Consider the following 25,656-nt stretch of genomic DNA (forward strand, 5'->3'; position numbering starts at 1 on the left):
TAGAAAATGTTGACAGAGAGAAATTTTTCTCTCTTTCTCACAATACTAGAACCAGGGGGCATACATTGAAAATGCTAGGGGGAAGAATTAGGACTAATAAAAGGAAACACTTCTTCACGCAACGTGTGAGATTGGTGTTTGGAATATGCTGCCACAGGAGGTGGTGATGGCCACTAACCTGGATAGCTTTAAAAAGGGCTTGGACAGATTTATGGAGGAGAAGTCGATTTATGGCTACCAATCTTGATCCTCTTTGATCTGAGATTGCAAATGCCTTAACAGACCAGGTGCTCGGGAGCAACAGCTGCAGAAGGCCATTGCTTTCACATCCTGCAGGTGAGCTCCCAAAGGCACCTGGTGGGCCACTGCGAGTAGCAGAGAGCTGGACTAGATGGACTCTGGTCTGATCCAGCTGGCTTGTTCTTATGTTCTTATAAAAAAACATCTGTTTCTCCTAATAGATAGCATATAAGGAAGAACATAGATAGGAACTCAGATAGGGCAGCAGTGGCGTAGTGGTTTAGAGAAGGTGTATAATCTGGAGGAACCCGCTCTGCTGCTTGAGCTGTGGAGGCTTATCTGGGGAAATCAACACATGCCAGCTGGGTGACCTTGGGCTAGTCACAGTTCTTCGGAACTCTCTCGGCCCCACCCACCTCACAGGGTGTTTGTTGTGAGGGGAGAAGGGAAAGGAGTTTGTAAGCCCCTTTGAGTCTCCTTACAGGAGAGAAAGGGGGGATATAAATCCAAATCTTCTTCTTCTTCTAAAGGCAGCTTTGATATTGAACCCAGAACATGAAAACTTCCCATAATATTGAATTTTTAAAAAATAGCAGTAAAGTAAGAGTGCTCCACCCTTTGCAACTAGTGAACACTGCAAGCAAGAAAATGAGGGCAAAACCACAAGGGGAAACAAGCAGACAGAATGCTTAGCACTGGACTGGGGCTTAAATTACACTACGCCCACTCAGAACACCCATGGGAGGCACTTGGGGGACGGGAACCCTTGAGAAAGAGTATTTTGCACAAAAAGAAGAATTCTACACATTCAGTCAAGAGAGAGGAAACAAATGTTGTTGTAGTGCACGGTTAACTCTTTCCAAATACCTACTTTCCGAACACCAAACAAGAGTTCCAACTTTCCAACTGGGGGTGCAGGTAAGCATGGGAGGGAAACGTCTTGCCTCAGGATGCGATGGCTACAACTGTTTATTTTGCCCCTCCAGTGGCTGTGTGACATAGTGGTTAAGAGCAGCAGACTATTTTTGGTGAACTAAATTTGCTTCCGCACTCCTCCACGTGAAGTCACCTTGGCCTAGTCACAGTTCTCTCAGAACTCTCTCAGCTTCATCTACCTCATAAGGTGTCTGTTGGGGAGGGGGGAGGCTATTGTAAGCCACTTTGAGACTCCTCATGCTGGCAGGGGATGATGGGAACTGTAGTCCGTAACATCTGGAGGACCACGAGTTTGATACCTGTGCCTTAAAGGTAGAGAAAGGCAGAGTATCAAAACCAAGTCCTCTTCTTCTGTGCATTGCCTTAATTACCCCATTCCCTTTCAGCAGTTGCTAGGAGTACGTACAGGCGAAAAGAGGCTAGGGAGACCCCTTGCAGTTGTGCCACTGTACTAGTGTAACCCCCGCCCCCAAACAGTGTGGGACAAAGGAAGTTCAACCACAATCCCATGTGGCAGACAGACCCCACCCCCCAAGTCTGAATATTGCTACAGATGGTACCTATTGATCTGTAGAATCAGATCTTCGATCCAGCAGCCCCAACAAACAGCAGAGACACTGTACCAGTGCAGCGCCCTGCAAAGGATGAGTATAGCCAGGGAGCCAACAGGTGGGCATCATCAACAAGGAGATGTGCTTGAGGAACCTTTCACCAGAGTGCCACGTGTAGTTTCAGAGTTCACTATTGGCAACTACTGTAGTATATTACCCATTAGTGCTCTTGCACCTGCTTGGACTTTTTACAGACAGCCCTCCAACAGGCCTCATTCACCACACGCTGCCAAACACATGCTGAGCCTCTGACATGACGAACAGTGGTAGTGACCAGTGTGTGCGCAGCTACTTAGTTGTTCAAATCTGCCTCTTGCCCTAGGCCAGAGGTCTGCAACCTGCGACTCTCCAGATGTTCATGAACTACATTTCCCATCAGCCCCTGCCAGCATGGCCAATTGCATGGCCCTAGGCTGTTGAAACAGATGAATGGAAAATGGCATCCAGAATGTGTCGTTTTGTAAGAACATAAGAACAAGCCAGCTGGGTCAGACCAGAGTCCATCTAGTCCAGCTCTCTGCTACTCGCAGTGGCCCACCAGGTGCTTTTGGGAGCTCACATGCAGGATGTGAAAGCAATGGCCTTCTGCTGCTGTTGCTGCTCCCGAGCACCTGGTCTGCTAAGGCATTTGCAATCTCAAATCAAGGGGGATCAAGATTGGGAGCCATAGATCGACTTCTCCTCCATAAATCTGTCAAAGCCCCTTTTAAAGCTATCCAGGTTAGTGGCCATCACCACCTCCTGTGGCAGCATATTCCAAACACCAATCTCACACGTTGCGTGAAGAAGTGTTTCCTTTTATTAGTCCTAATTCTTCCCCCCAGCATTTTCAATTGATGCCCCCTGGTTCTAGTATTGTGAGAAAGAGAAAAATTTCTCTCTGTCAACATTTTCTACCCCATGCATAATTTTATAGACTTCAATCATATCCCCCCTCAGACGTCTCCTCTCCAAACTAAAGAGCCCCAAACGCTGCAGCCTCTCTTCATACAGAAGGTGTTCCAATCCCTCAATCATCCTCATTGGCCTTCTCTGCACTTTTTCTATCTCTTCAATATCCTTTTTGAGATGTGGCGACCAGAACTGAACACAGTACCCCAAGTGCGGTCGCACCACAGCTTTATATAAAGGCATGACAATCTTTGCAGTTTTATTATCAATTCCTTTCCAAATTATCCCCAGCATAGAGTTTGCCTTTTTCACAACTACCATGCACTGAGTTGACATTCCCATGGAACTATCAACTAAGACGCCCAAATGAGGATGCACTTAAAGTAGTTTCAGTCCCTTTGGTTTTTTCCCCTTAAACTGATATTATAAAAGGAATACACATGCTTTGTTATCTTTACCAATGTACAAGTACTATTGAATACCCTAATTTCCACACAAAGATATGACATGTTTTGAACATTTAAACAACACTCAATTTGTTTTTCCTAATCAAATACTTCATTACTTCATCTGGACACAGACAAAAAATACATTTAACATGGGACACTTATGTTTTGTTTATCAAATAAGAGACTAAATGCAGATACTATATTATACTGTGGTTGAAGGGTCCAATAACTTTCTAGAAGCATTTCTGGAACAATGTCAAATTCTAATTTTTCTGGAAAATGCACATAATTGCAGGATATTAATGCCCACCTCTACCCAAATGCAGCAAGAGAGTTCTTCACATTGGCTTAGCTTTAATCTGTGAGTTCCATAAATTGTTGGGTAAGCAGCTGTTTTACAAGCAGAACACTCTGAATTTTTGAGTTCTGATCCTATTACTTCAGTTTGCATACGACCCCAGAGTTTGTATATGCACAAGCTTTAAAAACACAGTGATTTCTTCAAACACTTTCAAGTCACAGAACCTCTTTGAGAATACAACTCATCCATCAACATTGACATAAAATGTGATGCCTCTGCTGTAGAAATGTGAGGGCCCAGAAAAAAAAACTGGAAAAACTCAGAAAAAAGATGGACATTTTCAGAAAAAAACTTTTCCCACAATTGTTTTTCTAACGCCTTATTTAAAAATTCCAACGGGAAATTGCTTCTGTTGTCCTTTTGACCTCTGTTTCCTCCCTTGTGGTTCATCCTTCAAAGCACTGTGACAGATTAGGTTACAAGCAGCTTATTGCCCTAAGGTAGTATAGTGTGCGTCAGCTTGCAGCTTTCTCTTAGGAAAGTTTGCAATTTTGCTTGTAGAAAACTAAAGCATTTATAACTTTTAAATTACATAAATATTTCAAATATTACCATGTTATATGGTAACTCAAATGCAGCATTATGTTAAAGCAGTAAAACTAACTGAGATTTAATAAGCATTGCCTATATTTTAATTTCCCCCAAAATGTCCCCTTTTCCCTAGGGGGAAAAAACAGACAAATAATTATTTCCAGAAATTTCCAGAAATGAATCGGAATCCTGAGAAGCTCTGAAAAGCGTTTTTTGCTAGGCATCATCTCACCTATATGCAGCACTAGAATCCACTAACCATCAGTATTCAAGTCATAACCCTTTCAAGCATTTATTTCACATTTATAAGCTTAAAACGTAATTCATGCTTACACTCTACAGCTATAGTAATCTTACAGTTCAGAGAATAATGAAGTTATTTAAAGACCACAGGAAATAAGGGAGCCCAGGTGTTCAGCAGCCTAATTAATTATTTTCATGTAATGCTGACATTAAATATGTTCATTGATGGAAAACGATAGATAGCAGCCAACACCTGGGGCATAAAGGGAATGCCTGCTTTACCTGCTGGTTTCTGTGCCCAAAAAGAACTGGTCAGGATCACCAATGACATTCCATGTACACCAGCAAACACAGAATACTGTTTCATATGGAATTAGCTACACCTAAAGCAATGGATTTCGGTTATCTTTAATGACTTAATCCTCCATCAAGAAAGGCTGTTGGCTCTTTCACCTATGTCCATCTAACAATTTCAATTGTGCATTTCTTTAGTATAAAGGAATGGAGGCATACACAAAATTATTTTCTGCAGCTACTCAAATAGGTTTTATCCACAAAGGAGGTGGTGAAAACTTAACAGGAACCTAATGTAAGTTGAAATGTGGCCAAGTTTGCTTCTGGCTGAACACAGTGATTTCCAAATGGTGGATTGTGAAACGTTAACAGGGTGAGGAGGGAGAGAAAGCTGCAGCAAGCTTGTTGAACATATTGGGTTTGCCTGTGTACACAGCATGCAAAACAGTTATAAAATGCAGCCTGATGCTTAGTAAAGCCGTACATTTATAACATCTATTAATGGGGAGAACAACCTATACGCTTATTTAGAAGACGATAACGTGGGATTTTCATTTTATGTTGCAACCCAAAAGTCACAATATGCTTAGAAGAATGTGTGTCTCTCCCACCCCCCCAAAAGCCACCCTTCAAGAAGTTTGGGAACCACTTCACTACAGCTCCACTAATGACCTCAAGACAAATCAGGATTACTTTGGCCCCACCTCTGAGACACAAGTGAACCAAAATCAACAAAACAAACAGGGTGAGTGAAGACACCTAAAATACAGCAGATGGCTCAATAGGCCAATCAAATCCTTAGAACTGCACAACTAGCTTACTTCATACTCCTGCCAAAAAAGTTCCACTCCATAAAAACTAAAAGTGGCATGAGCTGAAACACATGTGCACTGGGGGCTCTAGGTTGCTTGCTCTTGAGAAATAAATTCATGGAGTACTCCTAAAATGGAACTAAGGAAAAACTACAGACACAATGTGGCTTAAAAATCACAAACCCAATGCATGTCCGGATGGACCCTAAGTCTCAAAGTTGCCCATCAGATACATCCTCGCTATGGTGCCCCCTGGTCATGGGCAGAGGATGAGCGGGTAGGATTGCCAGATCCAGGTTGAGAAACTCCTGGAGATTTGGGGATGGAGCCTGGGGAGGACAGGAACCTCCAGTCCATCCTCCAAAGCATCAATTTTTCTCCAGGGGAGCTGATTTCTGTAGTCTGGAGATGGCCTGCCATTCTGGGGTATCCCCAGGTCCCACCTAGAGGCTGGTATCCCTAGCTCTCCCTACAGCACCCCTGCCATGCTACAGAGAGGAAGACGGAGCACTGAAGAAACCTGACTTGAGAATAAGACGTTCAGGGTTGTTATTGCGGCCCTGGGGCTGCTGCTCGACCACTTGGGCAACCAAAAGAAGGAAGAATTTGGATCTGCCACCCTCAGGGGCGACTGAGCAGGTCCTCGTCGCCGCAAAGGAGGCCTGGCGGGCCCCGCAGCCCCGCTCCCCCCAACCAACAAAGACCCGTCACGAACTTTTCAACCCCCCCTTTAAAAAACCCCGATCCCATCACCTACCCCGCTGCCCGACGCCATCTTGTCTCAGAAGAGTCGCGGAAACAGAAACCGTCGCGCACTCCCAATACGTCATTAAGCGCGCCGGACAAGCTGACCTGTTTCTACGGCAACCAAAGCCTCGCGCACGCGGAGAGCGCGCGTGTTTCCGATAAAGGGGTAGAATTTCCGGTGGGGTAGTGTCCACTCTAGCCGAAATCTCGTTGGCTTACGAAGAGAGTTTGCTCTGGGAGGCCCAGGCAAGAGGGGCTTGGAGGAAGAAGATGGGCAGAGCTGCTTATACGAAATTCCTTCTTCAAATCCTGAACTGTCCATGAAGTCAGTAGGTGGTCTCTAAGCAACCCAACGCCTTCCACCCTCAGTGGCTTAACAGGGTATTCCGTGTACTTATTTCAGTTATGCTTGCCTTTGTCCTACCTTGCCGGGTGGTTGTAAGGGGCACTAAATAAGTGTGAGAACTGGCGTGTTACAGTACTGGGAGATCTGGGTTCAAACTTGGTCTTCAACGTTGGACCCCACAAGGTGAAGTCTTGTCCACCAAAATGTATCTAGAGTTGTGTGTGTTTTAACCTCGTAGTCTTCAAACTCGAATTGATTTTTGTTGCAACGAATTGACACCTCTTGAATTGTTAGCGCAGTAACCATTTCTCTTTCTAATCCACCTCACAGGGTTGTTCAGATAAAAGCAAAGGAGAAAGAGAGTACACTGGGCTGCCCTCTTGGGAAGAAATATGGGATGCAGTGAAATAAATAATAATAGCACACACTTAGGTCCTATATTGATCCAAGAGTGGCAGCACTGATAGCCTGTTGCAGCACAAATCAACAGGAGTTTTGTGGCATTTTCCACAGTTCAACGTGTCAACAAGGCTTTATATAAGTTCTACATAAATCCTTAAGCACTCTGGGGTTGTATCCTGATTCCAGATTTGTTAACAGTGTCTGTAGTTGCATTCTATGTCTTTCCAGGCTTGCTCTTGTGAGGGTTCCTAGTGCAATGCCAAAGATTTTTCTCAGATTAAGGAATTTCTTTTTTACTTGTCTTTCTCTCTCCAGGCTGTTTCTACTGCAGATTAGAATGCAGAAAGCTCTTTAAAGTTGGTTTTTGGAGACCTGATTTGTCCTGCAGTAAGGAACTACAGCTTCTGAACTTGATCGTGACAGCTCTTCATCATGTACTGGATCCGCCCCCTCCTCACTAGGGTTTCCCGCAAGAACCCGCGCCTCGCGATAAGGTTTTCTGTTCTAAGGGCCTTCTCTGTTCATCTACAAAATCAGGTGCTTCTCATTTACCCAAACTTTTTCCCATTATGGACTTCCCAATTTTTTTTATGTTTCATCTGAAAATACAAATTCTGAACAGTATTTAAATTTCTTTTAAAAATTATTTGCTGATAAAATGTCTGGGATGCCAAATAGGTAAAAAAATCACACTGTTGGGCTAAAAGTAAAAATAATTTCACATGTTAATTAACGTGGAAAGAATTGAAAATAGTGAAGACTTCAGAAGGGAAAGGAAGGGGAGCGCACGGCAGCCCCTCTGTCCAGCCCAGCAGCTGGGACACCAGTTTCTCTGGTGTCCCTGCTGTTGGGCTGGGAAGAGGGGCCGAGGGCAGCCCCTCTGCCCACAGCCAAGACTCCAGTTTCTCTGGCATCTGGGCTGCTGGGCAAGAAGGGGAGCCCACGGCAGCCCTCGGCCCCAGCAGCCAAGATACCAGTTTCTCTGGCTGTTGGGCGAGAAGGGGAGTCCACGGCAGCCTCTCTTTCCAGCCCAGCAACTGAGACACCTGTTTCTCTGGCATCCCTGCTGTTGGGCTGGGAAGAGGGGCCGAGAGCAGCCCCTCTGCCCCAGCAGCCCAGACACCAGTTTATCTGGCGTCTGGGCTACTGGGGGAGAAGGGGAGCCCACGGCAGCCTCTCTTTCCAGCCCAGCAACTGAGACACCAGTTTTTATTTATTTTGGAATTATATCCTGTGTTTCGATGTATATTAATGTTCAAAAAATGTTTAGTTTTAGTCTGTTCAATAAATGTTTGTCCTGTTCCGCCTGCAACCTAAAGGGTTGCTTTTGAGTTTTGGCCCCCTGTGCGATTGAGTTTGATACCCCTACTTTAGCTAAATCAGGGCCAAGTCTTTTCATTAGTTGCCATCACAATCTTGAATGTATGAAACAAGTCTCTTCCAATATATATATATATTTGTTCCCTAGTTTACCATTAAATTCTAGAATGTTTTTTTTTTCCAAATATTTTTATTTTTTAAAATATAGTCATATAGTCATACATTACAAAGTTTAAGTCTGTATCAACCCGACTTGTTACAGAAGAAGAAAGTGAAAAAGAAAAGGGAACCTAGACCCATCTTGCTATGGTTTCATTCAAACCACTTATTTCTGCTTATATACAGTAGTATTCTCTTCTCCATTATTACAGTCTCCTTATTATACTCTACTGAAAGAAAACAAATTTCATAGTTTACATATTTGGCTATAACCTATAGCTAGATAGTGAGAAGTATTCAGAAAATAGAATTTAGAAAAAAAACAAAAAGAAAAGGAAGAAGGAAGAAAAGAAGGAAAAATGAGAAAAAAAAATGTAAGTAGTGATATAGGAGACTTCCCCCCAAACTCTTCAACATTTATCTTCATACAAGTTCGTATCATATATAAGTAATATCTGTATTTACTGCAATTATTTTGCACTCACATTTGCTTTTATATCATTCCCGTTACAGGGAAAGGGAAGAAAAAAAAAATTAAGTTCACCATCAGAATGTTTCAACAATATAATATTATAGTTCGTATCTGTTTTTAATATATATTTCCCAGTTTTTCCAAGATATTTCCTGAGTTTTGAATTTATTATAGTCATTACTGTTGATCTTCAGGTAATATGATATTAAAAATTCTAGAATGTTTTGACTGTGGTTCCTAGAAGGAAATATAGTTGCTTCTCAGATCCAGTGTTCTTTCCGATCAAGTTTTTAAAGTCTCTGATGCAAACAGGGGGGTGTAGGTTTGAATTTGCAGAACAGCTGTACGGTATGGTGATAATGGGGGCGTGGAGGCTCATTTTTTCCCTTCCATTCATCACATCTGTTTGATCTTCTCCTAGGTCACTGAAGAAGCAGCAAATCAGCCATCACACCAACTGCAAGCCGAAGCGGGGAAGACAAATCTCATTCTCAAAACTCCCAAGGTAACACACCATCTCAGCTGCCCATCTGGGTCTACTTGTGCCGCTTCCTTTTTTTCTGAGCCCCCTTGAAGCGGTGATTGGCTCCCCTGGAACAAGCTGCCCTCTTTTCCCTCAAGAGGATCCTGCAATTTCCCACGTAGGATGCAGCCTTTTTCCCCCACACGCTTTGTTGGCTGCTTTTTCCAATTTTATCCTCTCTTCCAATCACTCCCTATTATATTCCGCAGTGCTTGATTCTCCTTGCAAGCTCTTTGGCCTTCTGCCAGATAGTCCGTGCTCAACTGACGCAGCTGGAAACTCTTCAGTTGTTGGCTGCCACCGCTATTGCAACGGTGTAAATTTTATTGAGTTTTATTTTTATAACTGCTTTCCCTAAAACTCCAATTTGGTCTCTGTTTGTACTTTCAGGGCACCAGGGATTTTAGCCCCAAGCAGATGGCCATCCGGGAGGAGATCTTCGGCACCATCATCAGCTGCTTCAAGCGTCACGGAGCGGTCACGATAGACACCCCTGTGTTTGAGCTGAGGGTGAGGAGAGTCAGGGCTCCTTGTGCCGTTGGCAGGGCAGCTGGCTCCCACACAGGGGAAGACACTCAGGCCTGTTTCTGCAGAAGGCTGCCATCCTCATGTTGGTGCTTTCTTTTCCCCGAATTCCACAGTGTCTGTTTCCATAGGGCCACCTGGTAACGGTTTAGGCAGGCTCCCTCCAGATTTCTATGGAGCAGCTGTGTTAACCGACTAGAAGGCAGCTGCTGCTTGCGTTAATGCGACGAGAGTAAAGAGGAAGAGGAAAATGAGCCATTCATTTCGGACACACAAAACTCCCCCCGCTCTTATTTTAAACACAGCTCAATGTAAGCCAAGATAGTACCGCATAGCTTTTTCTTTTCCCCCCCAAGGACCTGTTGCTGGACGGTCATTGGGAGGAGTCGAAGCTGGTGTATGACCTGAAAGATCAAGGCGGCGAGATGCTGTCTCTTCGCTATGACTTGACTGTATCCTACCAGAAGTCCCTTATTAGAGAAGATCTTTGTAGAGGGTGCTGTGCTCACCGTTTTGGATGAGACTGTGGGTTTGGATGAGCCACTTGCAGTCAACCCTAGAGAAGACAGTCTTGCGACATTGGCCAGCCGGGTGATTTATTTCTATGATGAGTTTTAAATGAGGCTGCCATTGAAGATGATGGGGGGGGGGGCCTTTGGGGGGGGCATTTGAGGGGGTGATAGTTACAGGAAGCACATTACTGACTGTTGTCTCACAGTTCACTCTGGGTGCTTGTACATTTCTGAAGTTGGGCTTTTCAATCTTACACGTTCTGGGGGCTAGCACACTTCAAACTGGGCATTCTTCCAAGTGAGCTCCTTCAACAGGGGACGAGGGGGAGGGGCTGCTTTGTTAGGAAGATTCATAGAACATACGGACCACTCACTGTATACCCCAGGGGTCTGCAACCTGTGGCTCTCCAGATGCTCATGGACTACAATTCCCATCAGCCCCTCGCAGGGGCTGATGGGATTTGTAGTCCATGAACATCTGGAGAGCCGCAGGTTGCAGACCTCTGGTCTACCCTGTGGCAGTCCTGGCCCTTTTCAGCACTGTTCCTAAAGAAGGCAGTCTTGTTCCCGCCACACTAAGTTTTAGGAAAATGATAAAAACTGACCAGATCTGCCAGGTTTGTAGAGATGCTCACTGTCTCAGGGCTGAAGTACCAGTTGCAATACTGGGAATCTGTGATTGGCTCTCCCAATAAAGAACAGCTTGGACGAGGGCAAGGGGAGATATGCAGAGGTGGGATCCAACCAGTTCTCACCACTTCTCTAGAAGTGGTTACTAATTTTTTCTGAGTGCCGAGAAGGGGTTACTAAGCAACCTCCCTGCCCAATAGGGACTGGAGGTGCGTGTGTGCGGCGGTGCCACTGTTTGAATCCCACCACCATCGGAACCTGTTATTAAAATTTTTGGATCCCACCACTGGAGATATGGATCGGAGAGCGGCATGTATGGCACAAAGCGAGGCTTATTCTTCCAAAATATTCTTGGAGTATCCTACTTCTAAACATGATGGCCGTCTTCAGGCTTCTGTGCTCGTTCTTTGGGTGACTCTCCTTGACCCTCTTTCTCAGGTGCCATTTGCCCGATATTTGGCTATGAACAAAATCACCAATTTTAAGCGGTACCATATTGCCAAAGTCTACAGGCGTGACAATCCGTCCATATCAAAAGGGCGCTACCGGGAGTTCTACCAGTGTGTGAGTATTTCTCAGAGCAAAAGGAGTGTTGTGTGTTTCTTTTGGCTTTGAAGCTCAGATTGGAGGCTGAAGTATTCATGGAGGAAAATGTACATGAGCAGTGGAAGAAAGAAGAATAAGAATTGGATTTATATCCCACCCTTTCTCTCCTTTAAGGAGACTCAAAGGGGCTAACAAACTCCTTTCCCTTCCCCCCTCACAGCAAGCACCCTGTGAGGTAGGTGAGGCTGAGAGAGCTCAGAAGAACTGTGACTAGCCCAAGGTCACCCAGCTGGCGTGTGTTGGAGTGCACAGGCTAATCTGAATTCCCCAGATAAGCCTCCACAGCTCAGGTGGCAGAGTGGGGAATCAAACCCAGTTCCTCCATTTTAGAGTGCACCTGCTCTTAACCACTAGGCCACTGCTGCTGGTTGGTTAGGAAAGAAATAGATCTTCTGTCTCTTTGTACTGCTGGGAGACAGGAGCTATGTGCTACATATCCCAGCCAACATGGTTCTCCTGTCCAGGTAGCACTTTTAGGATTTTGATGGCTGCCTTCTCTCTCACAGGATTTTGACATTGCTGGCCAATACGATCCAATGATCCCTGATGCAGAGTGCCTGAAAATCATGCATGAGATCTTGAGTGCCTTGCAGTGTGGAGAGTTCCTTATCAAAGTAAGAGAGCTTGTGGGTCTTCCCTGTCCCTTTCTCTTGGCCACAGTGGGCCCACGAAGCCTGAAGGGAACAAGAATTGGAACAATCCAATTCAAGATATTTAAAAAGGGGGATGCTAAGGTGGTTCCATGTATCAGTGAGTTCTTTCATGGTTTCTGTTGAACATTCTTCTTTTTAACCCCAGATTAATGACAGACGCATTTTGAAGGGGATCTTTGACACATGTGGTGTTTCTGATGCTCGGTTTGAAGCAGCTTGCTCCTCTCTCGACAAACTGGGCAAGGTAAAAGGATCTTCAGTCCAGTTTTTTTAAGGCTTGACTGTGACTTAGCACATCTCAGCCATGAATTCATAGGGTATGCACCAAACAAGTGAATTGCTTAATTTTATATCAGCTTTGGCTGGTCAGAACTCACCCTGCCTTTACCACACCTCTGTCTGCAGAGCTAAATCGTCCACTGTAGGGTTGTGTGGCTAACAAAGAGATGTCTGTGAGCTGCTTTGTTTGGAACCACTTGCCACAGTGATGGCGATTCTGAAATTTGCAATCTCCTGACTCTTCCGCAGATGAGCTGGGAGGAAGTGAAAACGGAGATGGTTCACGAGAGGGGGATTCTGCCTGAGGCTGCAGAGATTATCGGCCACTACGTTCAGCTCTCTGGTAAGTTTCAGTGCAGGCACAAGGTTGAACGAGGCAGCCAGACTGGTTGAGAATGTTGCCAGGCTCCCTTCCCAGTCCTGCATGCCCATGGATTTCCAGAAAAGAAGGAGGAAGAGTTTGGATTTATACCTCCCTTTCTTCTCCTTTACTTTCCTCTCCCCACAACAGACACCTTGTGAGGTAGGTGGAGCTGAGAGTGTTCAGAGAGAACTATGACGAGTCCAAGATTACCCAGCAGGAGTGTTGAAGTGGGAAAACAAATCTGGTTCACCAGATAAGCCTCTGCCACTCAAGGGGAGGAGTGGGGAATCAGACCCTGTTCTTCAGATTAGAGTCCACCTGCTCTTAACCACTACACCACACTGGCTGTCAGGAAGTCCACCTGCTGTCAACCCTGCACCACGCTGGCTATCAGGAACCTTCCTACTTTAAACACACCACACTGGCTCCCAGGAAGTCCAAAGCATATTGGATTCAGCAAAGGCGCAGTAGCTATGAACTGGTTTGAGACAAGTAGAACCAAAAAGGAGCTGTGACTCCGTGGGTAGCATTTACAGTTTGCATGTGGAAGATGCCATGTTCAATCCCCAGTGACTTACTGGCTTAATGTCAGAATCCCAAAAACACACGCCAACTCTTGTTGAAGAACAGTAGTTTTTAATAGTGTTGGATCTTCCCTGGTCAAAGCCAGCACTGAGAATTGGCCGCGCAAAACCCAATAGTTAAAACAACTTGCACCTCCCAGCCTGGGAAAGCGTGCCTTAAAGTTACCATAAGAAAGATAACATGAGATGGTCAGGCAGTGACCTTGGGCACCACCTGGTACTGCATAACATCCTACAGAAGCAGTAGAAAGACAGTTAGAAATGCATTTAACCCATTCCTCCACCACCACCCCTGTGCATTTAGAAAGCAGCAAAAGTAAAACCCATAATAACAGGCCTCCTGACACAGTTACAGCAATGATATTCACTCCATGGCTTATGGAGAGTTATATTCACAACTACAATCAAACAAAAAGAGCTACGTATTGTCGAAGGCTTTCACGGCTGGAATCACTGGGGTGCTGTGTGGTTTCCGGGCTGTATGGCCGTGTTCTAGCAGCATTCTCTCCTGACTTCAGAGATCCTCTGAAGATGCCAGTCACAGATGCAGGCGAAACGTCAGGAGAGAATGCTGCTAGAACACGGCCATACAGCCCGGAAACCACACAGCACCCCAAAAAGAGCTACCTTTACTTCTCTTCTTGGCATGGGTCCTACACCTCAGGGAGGTTCGCAGCTTGCCTGAGCCAGCACGGTGTGGTGGTTAAGAGTGGTGGACTTTAATCTGGAGGACCATTTTCAATTCCCCACTTCTCCACATGAGAAGCAGACTAATCTGGTGAACCAGGTTTATTTCCCCACTCCTACAGTGCTGGGTGACCTTGGGCTGGTCACAGTCCTTTCAAAACTCACAAGATGCTTGTTGTGGAGGAAAGGGGGAAAGGGAAGGCAATTGTAAGCCAATGTATTGTCAAAGGCTTTCACAGCCAGAATCACTGGGGTGCTGTGTGGTTTCCGGGCTGTATGGCCATGTTCTAGCAGCATTCTCTACACTTCACAGCACCCCAATTGTCAGCCACTTACTGGATAGAAAAACAAGTTCCTTACATGAAAGAAAAATGTCAAAGAGACATCTGTAGTTCTAAAGTCTCTCTGGCAGCAGGTGTGCAGAAAGACCTTGCTCAGACTGAGAGCCCGAAGCAATGCAGCCATTCAGAAAAATCAGTGGTCTGGCTTGATGTAAGGTACATTTTTGGACCCTGGCAGCTAACACCATCTCCCCCTCCATGTGTACATCTCTTCTGCAGGGGGAGAGCGTCTGATTCATCAGCTCTGCCAGGATCCAAAGCTGTCCAAGAGTCAGCAGGCCGTGGAAGGGCTGGAGGAGATGAAGCTGCTCTTTGAGTATCTGACCTTGTTCGGCGTCAGAGACCAGGTGTGTTGGGCTTCTGCAGAAGGCTTGCCTTGAGCCTCCCTTGTTCCTGCAGCTTCTTTCGGCTAACGTGGTTTGTGCTGCAGGTCTCCTTGGACTTGAGTCTGGCTCGCGGCCTAGATTACTACAGCGGGGTGATCTACGAGGCTGTCCTGCTGCGCCAGCCGAACGGCCACTGCAAGGAGCATCCCCCCGTGGACAGCGTGGCTGGAGGTGGGCGCTACGATGGGCTGGTGGCAACGTTTGATCCAAAGGGGCAAAAGGTGCCCTGCGTAGGAGTCAGCATCGGTGTGGAAAGGCTCTTCTCCGTCATCGAGCAGAAGCTTGAGGTAAGGCCCTGCAGCGCCCCCTGGGGGCAGGGGACCATCATACCTGGAGTCCATGGAGTCTTGAGACAATGAGCCCAATCACTGATTCCATTACTTATCAGTACAGATTCCTGAAAGTATAACCCATGTCGAGGTTATGTAGGAAAAGAGCTGTGATGACACTGAAACCAGAGGTGGTGTGGAGGGCACCATCACTTTCTGTCCTCTGTCGTGCATGTAAAGGTATCTTATTTCAGAGAGTCTTTGGAGCGGAAGGAGAGACGAACGAAGCAGTAGGTGACTTTAAAGGACTTCTGTGTATTTTAAGGATGTCTAAATCAGCTGTAGCTGTTAATGGGGTTATTGTGTTGGTTTTATTATCTTGCGTCTTCAGAAAAAGCTGCAGTATAAATGTTTTGTAGAATAAATAGGTCGGTTTGGGTGTATTGCAGCCCTATAATTAGGATTAATCATCAGTTTTGGAAATGATCAAAGCTACATAAATGACTAGAGTTCTTTTCTGACCACTAGAGGGCACTCTGACATTTGCAGTCCCATCTGTATTATGCGGGCGGGCAGCTCTGTAAAAGGGGAAAAGATGTCGGGTCTCCTCAGAATCCGACTTAGGTCTCGACAGTTGGGCTGACACCCACGAAAGTGCTCTTAGGTTCATTATTAATATAATGAATGTTATATTCCGTTCTGCTTTTGATCTTCTAAGGGATCAGCATGGCATTAGAGAGATGTTTGATTAAACTGTTGGCTACGTTTTCATCAGGGCCACGGTTTGTATAATAAGTGGCAGCTGGTGCATCTTCTTAAAAGGAGAACAAGAACGTATAGGGAACAGCTGCCTGATTCTGGCTGTATTAGAAATGGAAATCCCGGACATTAATGTTCCTGATGCCAAAGAATATGCTGGGAAGGGCACGGAAGTGAAACCACTGGGCTGTTAGAAGATTTTCGAAAACGACTTTGTTTTACCGCCTCTTTTTCACCGCTTGTCTGCCATGTTTGTACTAAATCAGTCTTACAGTCCACATGGTTCTTCAAAGGCCAAACACCCATGCATTAGGATGAGGCTAGGGGTCTGTTCCCGCTAGACCAGTGGTTCTCAACCTTCTCAACCCTTTAATACCGTTCCTCATGTTGTGGTGACCCCCAACCCTAACATTTATCCATTTTATAGATGGAGAACACTGATGCAGAGAGTCTTAGGTGACCCCGTGAAAAGGTCGTTCGACCCCCAAAGGGGTCCCGACCCACAGGTTGAGAACCACTGCGCTAGGCAGTCAATAGTCTGAACTCAAAAGTTCCATTTACTTAACGTGGCTTGAAGCCATCAACAGATCTGTAAATCTGGCTAATCTTTTTTGGGGGGAAACTTCTAAGCCAATGGCCATTGACACACACTGACTGTTTGTGTCTAGGCCTAACCTCTTACAACTGGTTTTGTTTCCCCGCTTTTAAATACCCCCCACGTACCCACATACAACTACCAACATAATTGTCACTGTCCTGGATTATGGTATTCCTAATACAATTTGGAGAATAAAGTAAAAATGGATGACTAACTTCTTTAGAGGTGAAACTGAGTTTTACAAAAGGCATCTGACATTCATCATACTGGAAATGTAAAGGATGGCCTAGAGCAGAGTTCTGCAACCTGCAGCTCTCCAAATGTTCATGGACTACAATTCCCATCAGTCCCTGCCAGCTGGCAGGGACTGATGGGAATTGTAGTCCATGAACATCTGGAGAGCTGCAGGTTGCAGACCCCTGGCCTAGACTAGCTCATCTCATCAGATTTTGGCAGCTAAGCAGTGTCAGACTTGGGGAGTGTTTAGTTGGGAGTCCAAGCTCCAAGGAATTCAAGTTCGCTATGAAGAGAAAGGCGATGGCCAACCACCTCTGTCAAACTTCTTGCCTTGAAAATCCAACAGGGTTTCCACAAATCAGCTATGACTTGATGCTATTTTAGATACACACATGCACAGCCTTCTGTGCTGTGGACTCCCCACCTTCTTTTGAAACCAGTCTTTAGGTGAGTCATCTTCCAAGATCCGACTTCGCACCTTCTTGTGCGTGGTGGTAACCCTACTTGGGAAAAATGGAGGAGAAGGGGACTGTCTTTTTCCTCCCTGATTTTTTTTTAGTGGGATTCACGACAGACCCTTGTTTGGATCGGAACTCCCCTTGGCTTCAGTGAAAAGGAACTGGCTTCCATCCTAGAATTTCAAGCGTATGATTTTATTTACGGTCATAGACCGAAATCATAGCTATATCCAACGCTTAAAAATGACTGTAGAATTTCAAGTGAACTGGAATGTGGCTTGGGTTGCAAATCCTGTCATCTATTTTGAGTGGCTTTAATGAGCTTCTCCCCCTTCCCCCGAGATGTCCAAGGAGAAGATCCGCATGAAGGAGACACAAGTGCTGGTGGCAACTGCTCAGAGGAATTTCCTCACTGAGAGAATGAAGCTCATCAATGCACTCTGGGGTGCCGGCATCAAGGTAGTAATGCTGAGCTGCTGGAGTTAATGTAATGTAACATGTAATGTAACATGTAATGTAATGTAACATGCACCTGAAGTACAAGGAGGTGGCCCACCAGCCTCTCCCACCTGTTTCATGAATGCTGAGGGTCCGGAGCTCAAAGCAAACGGAGCCTCTGATCCAAAGACAGAGCCCCTCTCCCTTGGTTGGTCTGTCCTACATGCTTGTGATTGGCGTTCCCACGCAGTGTGAATGTTTGACTCTTCCCTTTATTGTGACCTTTTTAAAGGCAGAAATGTCCTATAAGAAGAACCCCAAGCTACTGAACCAGTTGCAGTATTGTGAGGAAACCGGAATCCCGCTTGTAGTCATCATTGGACAGCAGGAGATGAACGACGGAGTGGTCAAACTGCGGGATGTTGCCACAAGAAAAGAGGTTAGAGCAGCAGTGTCAAATGTGTGGACTGGGAGGTGGATCCAGCCCCTTGAGGGGGCATAGCAGACCCTTGAGCCAGCTGAGGTGAACTCCCCTCCCTCCCAATCTGACCTGGGAAGCCCACTTGACTCATCAGGCCAGATCAGGAGCAAGTAGGGAGTTGCCTCAGCTGGCTTGTGGGCCTGATACACCTTCTCAAGGCAACCATCCCACTGGAGGCTTGCCAGTCCAGGCATGAACACACATACACCCCACACTGTTTTGGGGCCTGCTGAGGCAGCCACCCTATCCCCTGGGCCTGCTTGAGTCACATGTCATATCCAGCCCTTGTAACAAACGGCACCCTGGGTTAGAGTTTCAGAGAATGGCCCCAGAATTTTTGAAAGATCTCTGTGATAATCTTCTATCAGCAGAGTTTAAAGTGGAGCTACTCTGGTAAGATGAGAAGGTCACAACAACAAAGAACCTTTATTGGCATAACAACATCATATCCACAGATCCACTTAACCAAGTAGAGGGAAGCTAAAATAAATGTACAGGTAGAGAGGCTGATGTTCAGGATTTGCTCCTAAAGCGCTGTTTTATATACAAATCCAAAAATTTGGTGACTGCATCGTTTGCATCACTACTGGGGCTGTCCAACAGAAAGGTAATCTTTTGCAAGTCAGATGCATACTCTTTTTTGAATAGCGGGGGTGGCAAGTATTTGACTCTGGGTACTGTGTAAAGTGGACAATAAAGTAAAATATGGTCTATAGAGTCAACACAATTCCTGTTGTATATGCATAGCCTTTGACGGTAAGGGGTTTTAGTGAATCTCCCTGTTGATACGGCTGATGGAAGGGCATTGCAATGGGCCAACATCATTGCTCTACGGAGCCTGGGCACGGTTATCTGGTGCAGGTATTGAGCCCCCTTATTACCAATGTAGGTGATACCTAGAGCTAAAGGAGAACAAGTCCTGGAAGCCTTTTCAAGTAGGATCTGATGTTCCTGGTCAAACAGCCTTCTCTTCAGAAGTTGAAAAGTCTCTTTAGATGGTAGCATGGCCAGATAATCCTAAGAATAGCCTAATTTGTTAATTTTTGTTTCTATAATGCCCCACCATTCCGAGTGACAAGAAGTCTTGAGGGCTTTATATGACAAGGAGGCTGCATCGCGGTTGAAACAGATGCGCAGCCAAAATTTGAGCGTGGTAAGCCATGCTCTTGTCTCTAAGAGAGAAGGTCTATAGTCTTCTTGCACTCTCTGCAGCCTCCTACCACACTTGGAAAAGATTACTCTCCACGCAAGATGTTCTTTCCATAGGAAAATTTTACTTTAGCAGTTGCAAGGTTACACAAGTCTATGCTATACAAGACTATAAAACTATACAGAACTCTTCAGCAAGAACAAAGTGAACACACACTGAACTAGACTTAATGAACTTAGACTCAGTCACTGAACTTAGCATATACAATGCATTGCTTATTATACATCCAACAAGGATACTTTTCCTCTGCCCCGGCAACAGCCTCTCATTGGTCTAGAGTCACAGTTGAACTCACCAATCATGTTAAAGGTCAGCTGCTGCTACTTTGCCCTAGACTTACTGTCTCTGGCCTTGCTGTTGGCAAACTTCTGCTGATTAGAAGATGTACCTTTTGTGAACCTTTCTTTTTTTAATATATCATGACATCTTCAGAGCATTTTTGGGAGATACTGTGATTGAAGTCAGATACAGTCTGATTGGCTTCAGTGCCAGATTTTGTTTTGTTTTGATGTACCGCACCCAGTCTGATGTTTGTTGCTTTCTTTTCAGATTGATATTCCCAAGGAAAACTTCATAGAGGAGATCAAGAAAAGACTGGAGAAATAATTCTTCATTTTATATTTTATCTGGGCAGTCGTGTGCCGGTCCAGGTATCCACCTGGAGTTATTCATTAGTGTTTAAGGGACTAAATTTGCAATCAGTGGTGTCTGGACTTTTGCACTGTGACCAGGCACATTTTTCCAAAGGAACCCTGGTCTCCAGAAACAGGTTAACTCTGCTATTTATCATTGAGAATTGTGTTTACTGGCCATATTGGCTTTCATGAAAAGTTAGCCTGTTCTTCTGGATATTGTAGCTCTCTAGGAGTTATTAAGGTATCCAAATTAGGGTATCCAAACTAATAAAGATGCCTCAAGATCCTTCCTTTTCCCCCTACTGTGGTGGTTCCCTCTCATGCTTCTGAACCTGAAGTAGCTCTGGGACTAGTCTAAAGTGTGAGTGTGTTGTGCACGCAGTCATGAAAAGTGGTGTAATTAGCCGTCTGTCGTTTGGTGGCCCCCTCATCTTTGCAGCGGTTATTTCCAAGGGGAGTCAGAGCGCCTGCCTTGCTCTGGTAAACGCTTCAGGCACATTCACAAGGGGCTGAGTCAGTGAACCGGGGTTATAATTTCTATCCCCTTTCTCCCCATAATACACGAAAGGGAGAAGGCGGCTTCAGCCTCCAACCAGAGTTAGTCAGTGGGACTGGCAACCGGAGTGGTGGCAGGGCAAGCTGCCGGGTCTGCCTGGCTGGCCTTTTCCCTGTGAGTGTCGAGGCGTCCCAATAGAAAAGGTCCCCATCTCTGTTTGGAAGGCAGCACTTCTTTCAAAGATGGCACTGCCTAGCCTTTGACAGCAATGCTTGGCTCATGCTCAGAGTCTTAACAGCTGCCTGGGCACTGGAGACATAGAGCCAATACAGTTATGCCTTTACTGCATCATGTCATGTTTGAAAGGCTGAAAGCAGAGGTGGGATCCAGCAGGTTCTCACAGGTTCCCGACAGTAGGTTACTAATTATTTGTGTGTGCCGCGAGGGGTTACTAATTGGTGATTTTGCCACGTGATTTTTGCCTTAGTTACGCCCCTCCTCTCAGCAGTAGCGTGCAGAACTTGAAGCAGTCTAGCAGGAGGTGCACCGGCATGCGTGGCAGCCTGCGCCTGCGTGCATTTGTTTCCCGCCCAAGGACCGGGGCAGCAGCTGCGTCCTTGCCACAGCCCCACCCAGGAATGCCCCACCCCCAGAACGCCCAGCCACGTCCCCATCGTGCCCCGCCCAGCCCCATTGGCGCTACACCACAGTTTGAATCCCACCGCCATGGGAACCTGTTACTAAAATTTTTGGATCCCACCACTGGGCTGAAAGGCCTTTATATAGGTACCATCTTTTTTCCTGTCCTCTTCCTTGATATGTATTAAGCAGGTAGAGTCTTTCTTAGCATGGATGGGAAAAGTGGGCAAAATGTAACCTGCTTAGTTTCTTGAGCACAGGAGCCGGGGCCTGAAACGGGACAACCCTGGTCGCAAAGGCTTGGATCCTAGAATCATTCATGTGAGAAGCCGGGGGGTTGTTTTGTCATTTGAGTGCCTGTTCCTCTGTCGGCCAAGCCCAAATATCCAGCTGCTCAAATTCCATAAGAACAAATGCTGTAGAAGCTCCCGAAGGAAAATGTTGTTTTGAAAATACGGAGGACTGGGGCGTCTTCCTCCGATCACTACATGAAGTTACTCTAGGTGACATGAAGTGGCAAATAGTATCTTTAGTACAGCTAAGATCAGGACAAGTTTGTTTTGCCTTCTCTGTTCCCACAGAGTAACTGGCGTAGCAGAAGAAAAAGCCTGCTGCATAAAGAGGAATTTTCTTTCGCTCTTTCTCCCTCTCCTTCTTGGCTGGCGAAAAACTTTAGCACCCATCCCTTATTTTGGGCATTTCCCCCTCTCTGGCGCTTGCACTTTACAGCCTGACTAACGTAATCATACCACTTTATTGGAACTGTCTGAAAAGAATAGTTACCATTCATTCACACAGAAGGTTTCAAATAGCTGTGGCTACAGAAAACTCTGAAGTAGAACTCCTCCTTCCAAAAAGTTGGGAAACCAGTTGTAATCTTGGTTCCTTTTGCTCATTCTGGACAACTAGAAACTTAGTCTGTTCATAGACAGATATTTGTTTTCTTGTGAGAGTTTTAAAAATAGACTTAAGTTACATCTTCAGATTGTTGGTGGAGTCCTGAAGTGAAATAAGAAGAATGTCCCCTCATGGGGAAATATTGGCATTGCTGTTCCTATGAACAATTACTAACTGGGTATCCAAACTAATAAAAATGCCACAAGACCCTTCCTTTTTTTCCCTACTGTGGTGGCTCCCTCTCATGCCTCGTTCACTCTCTGGCGGTGCTCAGGTGTCAGGTGTTGTCAGGACATACATGCACCTGGATTGTTCCCATAATTCTACCAAGATGCCCCCACCCCCTGCAGAATGCATGAAAGGATTCCTAGTTTAAATCAAAGACATACACCAGAGCTATACAAATGCAAGTGTACAGGCTAATCAGAGTTAATTTTCCTCCGGCAATCCAGCAGTCTAAACCATGGGGATGATCCTGGCTTGGAATCTGGGGGGCGTAGAACAGGGCAGATGACTAACGTCTGCTCTTCATTTATATGTTGCTGATAACTACCAAGTTTGTTTGGGACCAGAATTCCTTCGTCATGTTTTACATGTGAGGGAAAAAATTTTTTAATGCTTAATGAAGTGACTGCTTACAAATAAAATAATCATGTAGGTCCTGTTATAATTCCTTGTGTGCTCCGTAGAGACTGCATCTTGTCCTCGGCTGTGGCTAAAAGAGGTTAAGCCCCTGATTTGTGTGAACATCACTCCCACACCAGGCTGCTCGGCATAACACTATGGTTGTACCACAATCCTATCAGCTGACTCTGTCCTTCAGTTCCAACAACTCTGTAAGCTCTGTCAGTTCCCTTCTTCATTTTCATAGCTGTCAGGGAATCCCAGATCTGTATCTGCTGAATTCATGCAAGGGTTTCCACCCATGCAAACTGGTCCAAGCAGACAACAAATGTTGCATCCACTTTTTAAAAAATCATCCCTTGGGCTCAGGACTGTGTGGTGACCCAAAGAACCATTTAGGACAGCAGCCGCAGCTCACTGTGAACTTACAGAGGAGTGTTGGCTCTGATCATTGCACAGGGATGTGAATTGGGACAAGTGGCAAGAAGGGGATCCTATAAGGTTGCCAACCTCCAATCTGGAGATCTCCCAGAATTACAACTGATTGCAGACTACCAGGATCAGTTCCCCTGAAGAAAACAGATGCTTTGGAACAGGGGTCTTAAAACTATGGCCCTCCAGATGTTCATGGACTACAATTCCCATCAGACCCTGCCAGCATGGCCAAGTGGTAGGGCTCATGGGAATTGTAGTCTATGAACATCTGGAGGGCCAGAGTTTGAAGACCCCTGCTTTGGAAGATGGACTCCATGGGAATACCCCCTACTTTGGTCCCTCCCCTCTTCCCAGGCTTCACCCCCCAAATCGCAGGAATTTCCCAACCCAGAGATGACAACCCTAGAATCTGAAGACAATTGGGAGATACAGGTATGGGTTTGACGAAGCACCTTCCAAAAGGGTTTTCTTGCCTTTGCTTGATGTTGGGACGTGACATCAAAGGAGTGCCAGCAGGTGACGGGTTATGGCGATGGATGACCACTTGCGATTTAGTGTAGAATAACCAAATGGAGGTGTCCACAGTCAAGGGGCGGCTTATCTCCCCTTTCCCAGCCTTGAGTCTAGCTCACATTCCATTTGAAGTGCCGGGGTTGACACTAAGAGGGCTATTGGTACATTTAACAGCTCCAAGAAGCCCACTAGTTCCCCAATGAAATTTGAAAAATGCACAAATGAAACTCACATGCTGGCAGGCTGGTTGGGGGGTGGGGTGCAGTTTTGGTGAATTCGCCTGTGACCTCATGGCACTTGGTGTGCACCACCTCTGTCCCCGCAGCAGCTCATAAAACCCCCATCACTTAACTGTGAGCAAGTTGAGCCCTGCAGTAATTGCAGGCAAGTAGTACTGTGCTTTCTCATTTTGGGCGGTGCAGCTTTTTGAGGGTAATTTGATCTTTAAATTTAAAATGATGCTTCTTTGCATGCTGGCAAGTAGGGTGACTTATTGAATATTTGCTGCTGAGTAATCATGCTTACACTGTCTGCCTGCTTTAGAGCCAGCATTCCTCTGTAAGATCACAGTGAGCAGCTGCTGCCCAAAATGGTTCTTTGGGTCACCACACATTAAGAGCTTTTGTAAGGAAGGGACTAGCTTGTATCACTTCTGAGGAACTCTGAGACAGCCCTTCCTAGTCATAATGGCTCTATGCTCATTCTGATGTGCAGTTCTTCCTCTGATCCCAAAGAAGAACGACGCTATGGCATTTTGTCTCTATGTTTGGTGTCTGTGTGTTGAACATATGCTGGTGGGGTATACTACTCTGTTGTTGCAAATAGAAGACTAACAAGAATTTATTTCAGCATAAATATTCGTAGCTCAGAGCTCTCTTCACCCAGGTGCCTGAACTGGGCCCCTCTACCGATGTGTCTAAGAAAATTTATGTTTGAATCAACTGACTGTTGTATGACAGTGGTCTGATAAAGGAGCTAAAACTACCAGACCATGGCTATACAACCCAGAAAAACCACCTCAGCCAGTTGATTCTGGCTGTGAAAGCTCTCGACAAAATATTGCTAGTTTTTTAAAGTCCCACTTGACTTGTTTGTGTTGAATGAGGATATGATATTTTCTTCTGGAATCAACTCCATCTACTGTCCCTTTAGTTGCTTAATTTTGTTTAATGTTTTGACTAACAGTTATGTTTTGCTGTTTTTCAATCGAGGAGAGGCTTGCATTTTATTTGTTGTCTAAAGTTATCCTTTCTACTGCATGGACCACATGCAGAAATTTGCATAGGAACTGGCTGTTCTTTTCTGAGGTGTACGGGTGCTAGGTCTGTTTTCTGGGAAGAACTTATTTCAGACTAAATTTTATGGGTTTGGGCTGTACATATATTTTTGAGAAAACGTTGACAGGTGGTGTTTAAATGTCAGATTGTTTTCTAATAAAGGAGTACTCTTTTTAGTGACTCGTGCCCTGTTTTTGAGCTACAATGATGTTACAATCAGGGGCTTAACGAGGCAGCCCTGGGCAAACTGTAGCCCTGGGCAAAACCTGAGTTGGATCCCCCCCCCCCCCAATGGGCGGCCACTCCGCCACGACCACATTTTTTTTGCACCAGGACATTGGTGCCTACAGGGGGTGACGTTTTTAGACATATCAGCACCAAAATTTCAGCATATCATCAGGAGACTGTCCTTATGCTACTCCCCAAGTTTGGTGAGGTTTGGTTCAAGGAGTCCAAAGTTATGGACTCCCAAAGGGGGTGCCCCATCCCCCATTGTTTCCAATGGGAGCTAATAGGAGATGGGGGCTACAGTTTTGAGGGTCCATAACTTTGGCCCCCCTGAACCAAACTGCACCAAACCTGGGGGATATCATCAGGGCAGTCTCCTGATGAGACCCTGAAAGCTTTGAGACTGTGCCTTCAGAAATGTCCCCCCCCCCCTCAGCCTGCAACCCCCATTGACAGCAATGCAGAAAACTCAATGCAGAACAAAGATTCTTGGGCAAATTTCTGGGATGTTCCTGCAGGGGGCGCATTTTTGGATGTATCAGCACCAAAATTTCAGGG

The 25,656-nt window shown here is 45.6% G+C and overlaps 2 protein-coding genes across 2 annotated transcripts in view; one reads left to right on the forward strand and one right to left on the reverse strand.

Annotated features, from left to right (window-relative positions):
- Positions 1 to 25,656, reverse strand: part of IK (IK cytokine) — a 375,513-nt gene that overhangs the window by 229,968 nt on the left and 119,889 nt on the right. The gene's annotated exons all lie outside the window — the stretch shown is intronic.
- On the forward strand, positions 6,325 to 20,291 carry LOC125443437 (histidine--tRNA ligase, cytoplasmic-like). Its single transcript, XM_048515558.1, has 14 exons — positions 6,325 to 6,496; positions 7,179 to 7,400; positions 9,236 to 9,319; positions 9,728 to 9,847; positions 10,219 to 10,314; positions 11,443 to 11,568; positions 12,117 to 12,224; positions 12,409 to 12,507; positions 12,792 to 12,885; positions 14,738 to 14,865; positions 14,949 to 15,191; positions 17,568 to 17,684; positions 17,956 to 18,102; positions 19,904 to 20,291. Exons 2-14 carry the CDS (start codon positions 7,296 to 7,298, stop codon positions 19,958 to 19,960), a joined length of 1,524 nt encoding a protein of 507 aa, XP_048371515.1. The 5' UTR covers positions 6,325 to 6,496; positions 7,179 to 7,295; the 3' UTR covers positions 19,961 to 20,291.

This window comes from Sphaerodactylus townsendi, linkage group LG14 (assembly GCF_021028975.2).
Source record: "Sphaerodactylus townsendi isolate TG3544 linkage group LG14, MPM_Stown_v2.3, whole genome shotgun sequence".
NCBI lineage: Eukaryota > Metazoa > Chordata > Lepidosauria > Squamata > Sphaerodactylidae > Sphaerodactylus > Sphaerodactylus townsendi.

Excerpts from the sequence above, each read along its gene's own strand:
- LOC125443437 (XM_048515558.1), top strand. The coding sequence starts at position 7,296 with ATGTACTGGATCCGCCCCCTCCTCACTAGGGTTTCCCGCAAGAACCCG. Across the intron at positions 12,225-12,408 it reads GTGGAGAGTTCCTTATCAAA|ATTAATGACAGACGCATTTT; the intron begins GTAAGAGAGCTT and ends TTTTAACCCCAG. Across the intron at positions 12,508-12,791 it reads CTCTCGACAAACTGGGCAAG|ATGAGCTGGGAGGAAGTGAA; the intron begins GTAAAAGGATCT and ends ACTCTTCCGCAG.